The 11265-nt window shown below is 38.5% G+C and overlaps 1 protein-coding gene and 1 long non-coding RNA gene across 2 annotated transcripts; both read right to left on the bottom strand.

Annotated features, from left to right (window-relative positions):
• Positions 1-5534: 5534 nt before the first annotated feature.
• Positions 5535-6517, bottom strand: LOC145955830 (casein kinase 1-like protein HD16). Its single transcript, XM_083071046.1, has 2 exons — positions 6289-6517; positions 5535-5708 (listed from the first exon to the last, which is right to left on the bottom strand). The coding sequence occupies exons 1-2, from the start codon at positions 6469-6471 to the stop codon at positions 5550-5552; spliced, it is 342 nt and encodes a 113-aa protein (XP_082927172.1). The 5' UTR covers positions 6472-6517; the 3' UTR covers positions 5535-5549.
• A 25-nt stretch (positions 6518-6542) lies between these two features.
• Positions 6543-7763, bottom strand: LOC145955833 (uncharacterized). Its single transcript, XR_014432559.1, has 2 exons — positions 6931-7763; positions 6543-6787 (listed from the first exon to the last, which is right to left on the bottom strand). It is a non-coding gene; the product is annotated as an uncharacterized LOC145955833 (long non-coding RNA).
• Between the last annotated feature and the right edge of the window lie 3502 nt (positions 7764-11265).

Below are 11265 nucleotides of genomic sequence, written 5' to 3'. Positions count from 1 at the left end.
AGCATTGGAAATTGCCAATGTTGAGACGTTTCCCCGAGAAATGAAGAAGGTAGCCCATATGCTCACTAAGAACGGATACTTGCCAGGACAAGGATTAGGCAAGGACTCCCAAGGAATCCCGGAGCTACCCATTATCAAGGACAATCCGGGGAAACAAGGGTTAGGATACAACCCTGTTAATGATCAAAGAACGAAGAGGAATCAAGATCCTTCTCGACGTTCTTTAAGCCAGATCTTTAGGAAGGCTGGTTCACAAACGTCAAGGCCAGCTGTCGTCATCAAGTGTCCTTTTCCTTCTAATAGGGATGTGTAAATTCAGTGACTATTAGAGATCACTCCTCGGGGACAGCCCGACCCCCGAGCCTCGATAGGGCACATGTTTTCCACTATGATTATAATAAAATCATTCTTTCTTATTGCTTCTTTTCTTGCTTGCAATAAAATTCTAAACCACATTATTTAACCCTGTTTGAATGAACATAAGTGAGGTTAAAATCGTCTTAATAATCAATAAACCCGCATCATTTTTATGTGGAAATGTGCATAACGACTTGGAGCACCTTTTCTTGGCCTCAATAAGTGTCGTCATGGATAAAAGAAATCCATTCAGGACAAAAATCCTAAAAAACAAAAAGCTCGGCAGGAAACCCAAAAAGGGGGCTGCACAAAAATAAGAGCAAAAGACCCGCTAGGAATCCCACAAAAGGGTGACCTAGGCAAAAATTAGGGTTACAAAATAATGAACAAAAACAAAAGCCCGCTAAGACATCACAAATGGGTGTTTTAGGCAAAAGTTAGGGCCGTCAAAAAAGAAAAACAAAATAAATCCATGATGGTACCATCAATTGAATTCAACAAGGGGCTCAAGAAAAGCTATCCAAGTTGTCAAAACACAATCATTAATAACAAAGATGTGCTTAACCTCATAAGTGTTTAATCGAACAAGCCTAAACACATAAGCCTACCATGGCCAGCCATTCTTACAAAATCCATTTTTCAAAAAATAAAATAATCTCCTCTAAAACACAAACTTTTGAAAAATATACCCTTTCCTTCTTTTCTCTCTTGTCCCAACGATTTTTGAATAATCTAGTGGAAACATGGAGATATAGTGGTCAATAGGAGGGTTGACACATCTTCTAAAGAAAGGGAAGGATCATTTGGTTGATGACACCAAATCTCAAATATAATACGCATCATTCCTCGGTTACAGAAGTCGGCAGCGCACAGCCCGTCTAAGAGGAATGGCAAAATCCAAAAACGCATCGGTTAATTCTTTTGAAAAAAGAGTCAAATAGAATTAGGTGCATCATACCGCATACATGCATACAGATGATAGGTGTACTGGAAGATCACTTATTCTCTGTTTATTGAAAAAAAACAAACAAAAAAAAACAAAAAAAAAAAAAACAAAAAAAAAAAACAAAAATATATAAACTTCAGAAAAAACAATGCGCCCGTACCATGTTCAGTACACCCGTACTAAAATTGGGGTTATGAAAAAAATTTTAACTCAAACATGGGCGTACTGAAATGGATGCGGCCGTATTGGCCATAAAGAAATTTTCAAAGACCTCGTCATGAGGCAACCACATAAAATAGAAAAATAGAAAAATTGCTTGTGTATGACAGCAGCAAACAAAATGCAAAGATTCAGAAAATCAACAGAATCATACAGAATAACTGAGCCTGGAGAGGCTTGCCGAAAAAATACTCGTACAGAATAATTGAGCCTGGAGAGGCTCGCCGAAATAATACTCTCTCAAAATAACTGAGCCTGGAGAGGCTTGCCGAAATAATACTCTCTCAAAATAATTGAGCCTGGAGAGGCTTGCCGAAATAATACTCCCGCAAAATAATTGAGCCTGGAGAGGCTCGCCGAAATAATACTCTCTCAAAATAACTGAGCCTGGAGAGGCTTGCCGAAATAATACTCTCTCAAAATAATTGAGCCTGGAGAGGCTTGCCGAAATAATACTCCCGCAAAATAATTGAGCCTGGAGAGGCTTGCCTAAATAATACTCCCGCAGAATAATTGAGCCTGGAGAGGCTTGCCAAAATAATACTCCACATCAAAGAATAATTGAGCCTGGAGAGGCTCGCAGAAATAATACTCCCCAGAGAAACCTCAACTCAAGCTCACGGAACGAATCCCCAGCGAGAGCTATCAAAGCAAGATCGACGACATTCCCAATGGAAGCACGATCACCCAAGCAGTATATCTAGTCAAAGGACTTAAAACTTCCTCAGTGGAAGATAGCTCTCTGACTCAAGCGCTGAGTGAGGCTAAGCCTATAGAGGCTTCCTAAATAATACTCTGGGATACATAAGATCCCTCATTCCCCAATCGCCTACTCAGAGGCATCCCTGCAAAAAGAGAAAAATCAAAAATATCAATAAGTATTCCCCAAGCGGAATCTGGCACTCAGCCGAACACTGAACTTCAAATCCCCAGTCGCCTACACAAGAGGCACTCCTTCAAAAAGGAAAACCCAAAAAAAAAGAGAGAAGAAAAAATCAATAATCATTCCCCAAGCGGAATCCGGCTCTCAGCCTATCATTGAACATCAAGATGATCTGCCTAACAGAAGAGGCCAATCACAACCAATGACAAAATCCCCTGGCGGATAACAGCCTACACAGAGGCAACAAAATCCAAAAATTAAAAAGAGTTACCCGAATAAGGATAACCGGGATACTCCACCAACGTCCAAAGGACGTCAGCCAATCATAAGGCACTACTCATCTCAGAAAGAGCATCTTCGTGTCTACACCCCAAGGAAACAGAAATTCCTCAATGGGCGCCAACTACTCAATGGAAAGTTGGGACACAAGAACCTATGAGTAACTGCACATCCCCTAGACGGATCCCTGCGTTATCCAGCCCTCAGTGGCACAAAAATCAAAAACAATCGTCGAAGCAGCATCGTAGACTGTGGAGACAAAATCAACATCCAGAATCCCCAGCGGATAACAGCCTACACAGAGGCAGCAAAAATCAGAAAATCAAAAAGAGATACCCGAATAAGGATAAACCGGGATACTCCACCAACGTCAAAGGACGTCAGCCAAACATAAGGCATCGCTCAAACTCAGAGAGAAAGAGCATCTGTGTCTACACCCCAAGGAGTCAGAAATTCCCCATGGGTACCAACAATGCAATGCAAGTTGGGGCACAGGAACCTGTGAATGACTGCACATCCCCTAGACGGATCCCTGCGTTATCCAGCCCTCAGTGGCACAAAATCAGAAAAAACCGTCGAAGCAGCATCGTGGACTGTGGACACAAAATCATCACAAATCCCTGGAAAGGAGATATTCACACTGCTCACCGTCGTCACAAAGGTGCTTAGTTTCCGGCTCGAACAAAGAGCGAGACTAAGCCTGGAGAGGCGAAACTCACACTGCTCACCGTCGTCACAAAGGTGCTTAGTTTCCGGCTCGAACAAAGAGCGAGACTAAGCCTGGAGAGGCGAAACTCACACTGCTACCGTTGTCACAAGGGTACTTAGCTTCCGGCTCGGGCGTCGAGTGAGGCTAGGTCTGGAGAGACGGTACTCAACCATCAGCGTCATCAGAGGTGCGTTGATGTCCAACTTCCGGCTCGGGCGGCGAGTGAGGTTGGGCCTGGAGAGGCAATACTCAATCATCAGTGATGTTAAAACACTGGTGTCTAGCTTCCGGCTCGGGCGTCGAGTGAGGCTAGGTCTGGAGAGACGGTACTCAACCATCAGCGTCATCAGAGGTGCGTTGATGTCCAACTTCCGGCTCGGGCGACGAGTGAGGTTGGGCCTGGAGAGGCAATACTCAATCATCAGTGATGTTAAAACACTGGTATCTAGCTTCCGGCTCGGGCGTCGAGTGAGGCTAGGTCTGGAGAGACGGTATTCAATCACCAGCGTCGCCAGAGGCACGACGGTGTTCAACTTCCGGCTCGGGCGTCGAGTGAAGTTGACCCTGGAGAGGGTAAACTCAGCTACCGAGGATGTCAGAAGCGCCGAGGTATGCACCCACCTGGAGAGGCTACTCAACAATTTTCCACCGGAAGACGCTACAAGTCAGAAGGTTGGCATATTACCCGGACAATTGGGTCAACTCCTTTACTTGTCAATCGGTACACCAAAAGGCCGTTTGACTAAGTAAAGGGGGGGCAGCTGTAGACCCCTAAAATTGTCCGGGTCGGAAATAAAACTCGAAGACCCTCAAAGATCGAAGGAAAGTCAGCCAGAAGGACTCCTAGAAGACCATAAGATGGCTATCTGTAAATTTAGAGGTCTTAGAGTAGCTTAAAATAAGGAAGTGGAGGGAATGAAGCCCAATACGGCCGTACTAAACTTAATACGGCCGTATTGAAGCTTCAACACGGCCGCAGTGAACTCAATACGGTGTATTGAAGTTTCTGAAACTTCAATACGGCCGTACTGAAATCAATACGGCCGTATTGAAGCTTCAATACAACCGCAGTGAACTCAATACGGGCGCATTGAAATTTCTGAATTTCAATACGGTCGTATTGAACTTCAATACGACCGTATTGAAGTTCAAAAATTTCAATACGGCCGTATTGATTCTGTAGCCCGTATTGCGCCTATTCCCTATAAATATGACGTCAATTGGACGTCATTCCACACTTTTTCACACAGTTTCAACCCTCTCCTTGAGTATTCTGGGGTTTTTGAGCAGTGTTCTGCCCTAGAAATCACTCGGAGAGTTGATCCGACGAAGTTCTTGAGCCCCGAGCCATTTTGCTTGAGGATCGAACCTAGTCGAAGGGAAATCCTCCGGATTTCCGTAGTCAAAATTTTATAGGAGGGAGCGAGCGGGCTTGTAGAGCGAGGGAACGCCAAAAAGCTTCCCAGTTTTACGAAATATATAAAAGCACGCTTCAAAGGTTTCTTCTTCAAAATCCTTCCTTTTACTGCTTTCTGATTGTTGCATTGCATATCTAATTTATTCGCCATGTAGATATCTTGTTCATAATCGTTTAGAATAAATAGGGGTAATTTAGTAATTTTACATTGTTATTTATAAAATAATCTGTCATAGGGAACCCGAAAGGGGCACTGTGGGGTGCTAACACCTTCCCCACGCGTAACCGACTCCCTTACCCAACTCTGGTTGTAATGGCCAAAGTTGATTTATAAAATCAATTGCCTTATCCCTTTTTCCAATGTTTTGAGTAAAACATTGGTGGCGACTCCACGAACCCCTCCTTTTACTACGAAAACCACTAATCCATGGAGGGTCCCGCTTGGGATTAACATGGATTGGTGAGACATTTAATAAATAAATTGGATAAGATCGACAAGGTCTCAGTTTGAGAACAAGTCGTTCTAATAATCCAATACATTTTCAAAACTAAAATAAAAGCGAGCTCGACCGTCTTCGCGACCGCCGAGGCCCGTTTGGGCCGGTGGCGACAATGATACACTGTGATATTAAACAAGTGAATTCAAATTAAAGGTTGGACCAATGTAAGACTAAAGCAAACCTTTCTTTGATTTGAAAAAGGTTCTAATATTAATACAATGTAAAGTGCATAAAAAACCTCATATCCAATTGCTCAAAGAGTAATACCTTTGCTTCATTGGCATCCTTGCATTGTAAACTAAAATCCATTGTGTAGCAGGAACCCCCAAACGAACCTTCTTTTTGGGCTGTGAATCATCATCTTCCTCAATATTCAATCTACCCCTCTTCTGACCAACCTGGTAAATTTTGTTTGAGGGAACAAGGTACCAACATGAACACAAAGACCAAAAACATAATAATAAAAATAGTCAAGGTTGCCATATGCCCTACTATCAGTTTTAAAGCAGTTCTTATATATGCCCCATTATTTATTATATATATATATGTGTGCAACAAATTTAAAGCTTAATAATAAGACTTAGCATGAGGGTGGGTGCCACAATACATGAAAACATCCAAAATAGTATATCAGTATATTTAGAGTATCTTAGATGATCTTAGTATTAGTTCCCATGTTCTATTATATTACCATGATTGATTTTCATATTAAATAATATTTCAAGAGTCATTTTCCTCAATTTTATTAAGATTATGGCCCAGCATTAGTGAAAATTTATATTTTGTATCACATTTTAACACATCATATCAAATCAAATCTAATAGTACAAGATTAAGTTTCCTAAAATAGAGCATGCAGCTAAGGGAGTAAGAGGAAATCCTATTTGTAAATGGGAAAAAATTCCTGACTGTTTCTGTACAATTTCTATATATATCATTCAGAAAACGTTATAATCCAAAATCACATGATAATATTACCTTTTGAGCACCTTCAGTATTAATAGGCCTCAATGCAGGATTGGGCCTAAGCATACCATCAAATAAAGATATAAGCTTGGAATAGTTAGGTTCTTCATCAAATTTCATGTTCACTACAATCTCAAGGAACTGTCTAAAAGGAGCAGGGCAGAAACAGCATAGCATCTCAGGAGATGTTCCCATCTTCTTTTTGCAAACAAGGAAGGATTTATTATCACCCTAAAAAGAAGGTAAAATCAAATTAACATTCAGAACACAAGAACGAACCGAAACAACTCTTATAATTATCAATTAATCCCATCAAAAACATTCTCATCTCAAAATCAAGCAAGACAGACTATATGTCTACAATTCAACCTAAAACACAATCAAAAACAAGTTCAAAATGCAGAAACATTAAAGTAGCTAAAACCAACTTAAACAATAGCATTGGCAGCACTAGCAATCCTGGGCCACAGATCAACACACTCCTTCCCAATTGGACCAGTAATAGCAGAACCTACAATTACAAGACAAACACAACACACGAAACAAGTAACATTACAATCCAATTTCACACTAAGAAAGCCAACCAAACAAAACCCTAAACAAGCAAACTCAATCAATAATTGAAACCAGGCATTGACAAGAGATATCACGTACCTTTCATTTCACCTTTGGGATTCACAATCACACTAGCATTATCTACACAAATGAAAACCACAATCTCAGAAACAGTTCCAAAACACAAATAATTTTACAGAGGAAGGGAAAGAAAGAGTGATATACCTTCGAAGTACATGTAGACTACGTCCTTTCGGCGCCAAGGCTTGCGCTGACGGATGATAACGGCAGGCAAAACCTTCTTTCGGAGATCGGGTTTTCCCTTCTTGACGGTGGCCATAACCATGTCTACGATGCACGCCGACGAAAACCGGTTCAACCTTCCCTTGATCCCCTTCACCTATATGATGTAGAGGTTCTTCGTGTCGGTATTGTCAGCGCAGTTCACCATCGCCACCACTGGCAAAATTTCCTACTCGTATATTAACCTAATAAGGTTGTCCTTGGTTAAGCTAAGCGCCTGAAACGCTATGCAGGCCTTTTCAATGGCGAAGGCTCGGAGTGGAGGACGTGGAGGTGGTGGTTGAGGAGGAGGAGGCCTTCCGCGAGGAGAACGATTTTGGGTGTGGTAGGAGGCTGACATCGTTGAAAGGGTATTGTGCCTTTGAGGGTGATATTAGGGTTTCATTTCTACATCGGTCCTAAGAAAAACCGATGTAGAATAATTCTCAAATTTCATTTTTACATCGGTCAATCATAGACCCGATGTAGAATTTCTCATATTTACATCGTTTCTCTTCTCAACCGATGTAAATATGTTTGTATTTTCTATTTATTTACAAGTTTGCCACCGCGTTTATAATTTACATCGGTTCTACCAGAACCGATGTAAATATGGCGATGTTAAACAATGTTTTTGTAGTAGTGTATAATTCATGCAACAAATGTGCGAAAAAAGTTATCAGTCTTGGAAGCAAGTATTTTTGTGAACATTGTGAGAAGATTTTTGTTAGAGTCACTAGGTATAATTTGAAACTTATGTATTTTTCTATCAACGTAGACAATTTCCAATAAATGTCTCCTTTGCCATGACAATAAATAAAAGCCAAGGAAAATCATTGAAGCATGTTGCCATCTATCTTCCACAATCTATTTTCTCACATTGCCAATTATATGTCGCAATATCTCGAGTCATATCTCGCAATGATTTGAAAATTCTTATTTGTGACGATGAGGTAAATGGTTCAACATCGACTACTAATATAGTTTATAAAGAAGTCTTTCAGACTCTAACATAGGTAACTTGCATTTTTTTTATAATATTATAAAAGGAAAACATATATACTTTAATTCTAATTTTACCAATTTTTCAGGTATTTCACCAAGTTTATTTTTCACAATGGATGTGTTCAGAAGTCATTACATAATTACTATATAAGGTAAAAATTTATTTATTTTTTCTTTCTATTTGAATTACTACATCTTTATAACACTTTAATATTACACCTCTTATAAGTTAATTATAAGGTTTTTTTCAGGTTAATGCATTAGCTCGTATTTTAGATGTTGATGTTTTTGAAGCCGAGACACAATGCAATTTAGTTTTCCTAATACTTCATATTATCATGTTTTCCATCATTTATCGTTGTCATTTTATTTGTATATTTAGATTTTTTTTTCATGTTACATTAAGTTTAATTAATTTTCACAAATTTTATATATTAATTATTAAAATAAAATTTATTGACTATAATAATTTATTTTCCGTGCAACGCACGGGCACAAGTCTAGTATATATATATATATATATATATATATATATATATATATATATATATATATATATATATATATATATATATATCAAAGCATATAATATGTATCAAAGCAAAAATGTATATTAGAGCATAACATTATAAATATGAGAAACTTACTAAACAAAATAAGATATACTCCCCTGAGAATATGCATAAATAAAACATCATAAAGACTTGTTTATCCGAAAAAAATATGTTCAAAGCATAAAGAGTATGAAATATCTAAAGAAAAATATAATTTCTAAAAAAATAAATTTTTCAAACACTTAGAAATTTCTACCATTCCTTTTGACACTAGCAAAAGTTAGGCCAAAACTAATTGTCTTCATCTGAGTTGATCTCCATGTTGAGTTTGGTAAGCAACTTCTGAAACTTGTGTTCATAACGTACATGCCTATGAAGGGATGTGTAAAGAGCTCGAACAAGGAAGCCAATGGTGATAGTCAAAGTATGCTCGCGATCACATTGTGATGCTTTAGGCACTAGTGTGGTTGGTTCCAATTCAATTGAATGAAGTGCATTAAACAAAGTCTGAAGGTGAGAATAAACAAAAATAATATTCACAGGTAAAAAAATATGAAACATAAAATTAAAAGGAGTAAGATAATAGCAAACACGATATGGTTGGTAGTGAGCATTGATAGTAGTTAGACTAGTGAAGGTAGGAGCTAAAGTTTGATGGTAGCATCATCCCATGGAGTGAATAGAATACTCCATATCTATGTTGGAAGCACTTCACTAATGGCAATGAGCATATCTCATGTTTTTTGTATCCTTGATATATTAATCCTTCCTCTCCTTCTTTCCACAAATAAAGTGCAGGGCAACCTTGGGTCTGGAATCAGCAATGGAGAAGTTAGTCCAAGGTCAAATCATGTATATCCTTTTATGTACCCTTATAACTTAACTCGAAGGAAGCCTGGAGATGACATTCATCTTCAAGTTCATAGCACAGTTGATTGATGAGACAAAAGGTCTAAGTATCCAAACGAGGTGCAGCATAAATGTCCACTGGTCTTAATTTTGTTGCAAGGGCAATTTTGGGATGGATGGCAATGGGTTGTTTTTCTGTATAACACTTTTGGTGGTTCTCCTTCAAATTGAAGTAAAGAGATCTCCTGGTAGAATCATCCATAAAAGGTTCCTAATACTCCTCATCAGATGTGTGTTGCTCCTCCAAACATTCCATATTTGCAACTTCCTTAGAGTTGACACATATACTATTAACATTATCACTAAGAGGCATAACAAATACAAAATATTTTTGAAAAGAAAAGATCTCAAGTTCATAGTCTAGTGAAGAAGAAATGGACTTCACCTAGTTCTACTTCTTATGCTACTACTTTGGTGGTGCCGAAAGTAGACAACCATTGTCTATTTAGGGCTTCTCTTACTTTAGTTGTTGTAATAAAGCACCCAACCTTTGGTTTATATTGTTTATTAGATACATCTTATTGTGTCTTATTTTCTATTTTTGATCTTAAGGGAAGTTCAAACTTCTTTGAACTAAACTTGACTACTTCCCTTCAAGACCAAATTAGACTATATGACTCTTTTAAAATATTTACACCCTCTTCCATGTTGTATCTAACAAATAATATAATCAAGGGTTGTCTAGGTAGTTTCCTTATTATATTCACTTTGTTTTCTTGTAGGCTCTTAGGTTACTACATAGGGTACTTCAGCAAGATACCTTAGTATGTAAGAGTACTTCATTAGTTTCTTATAGTTTTAGTACTTTCACATTTTTAGGATTTAGTTTTACACTTAGACTACACTGTAGTGAGGATCCTATTCTTATTTTTAGAGAACCCATCCTTCCTAATCTAAGGACCCTTGTTAGGACTTTAGAAGGAATTCCTCAAAGGGTGCACTTTTCACATGTATTATATGAATATATCATTCCTAATGTTTTGTTTCTTATTTTGGTAGGTGATGCTATCCTTGTGGAAGGACCACTGGATTTGAGGAAAAATCCTTTCGAAGGGGGAGGGTATGATGGAAATTTAATCCCCAAGGATCCCTTTGGAAAAGGTAAGACCAAGAAGGGTGAAGGTTGATCCAAGGAGGCTCACACTTGAAGGCCATTGGACCTTTAACTAGGTTCATGGTTAGGAGAGGCTAGAGGAGGCTTCTATAGAGGAGGTGCTTAATTGCTCTTCATAAGCATTGAGTATGATTCCTTTTATTAGTCTTTTAGTCTCCATTGTATATACATTGTATGATACTTGTACATAGTAGTTGCTTGTATAGGTGTATTTTGTCTTTGTATTTGCGAGACACTTTATTTCTTTTATTTTAGGTTATCCTTTAGGAATTTAGGGTATGTTAGACTTTTTCTCCATTTGACCTTGTATTAAGGGTCATTCATTTTTGTATTTTTTAGTAGAAGTGGGGTGACCAATAGCAAGGTGTGTAGGTACAACTAGTAATTGGGCCAGAATTGGGCTTAGGCCAAATTTTAAATATTGAGCTTGTTTTGCTCCATATTTTCCAAGGAATTGATTTAGCTAGGTCTCACCATTATATGGTGAACCTAACTAAACCAACTCCAAATTTTTGGATTGGATTAAATATGGGGAAAAAAAACAAGTGGGCCGCCTAGCTAGGTTCTTTG

This window comes from Cajanus cajan, chromosome 3 (genome assembly GCF_000230855.2).
Source record: "Cajanus cajan strain Asha chromosome 3, NIPB_CcT2T_4, whole genome shotgun sequence".
Lineage (NCBI taxonomy): Eukaryota > Viridiplantae > Streptophyta > Magnoliopsida > Fabales > Fabaceae > Cajanus > Cajanus cajan.
This window is presented reverse-complemented; position numbering and strand designations above follow the sequence as displayed.

Bases quoted from the DNA above. Each gene is read 5' to 3' on its own strand.
- LOC145955830 (XM_083071046.1), bottom strand. From the start codon at position 6,471: ATGGGAACATCTCCTGAGATGCTATGCTGTTTCTGCCCTGCTCCTTTT. The intron at 5,709-6,288 runs GTAATATTATCA...AAAATTTACCAG, and splicing joins ATACTGAAGGTGCTCAAAAG to GTTGGTCAGAAGAGGGGTAG.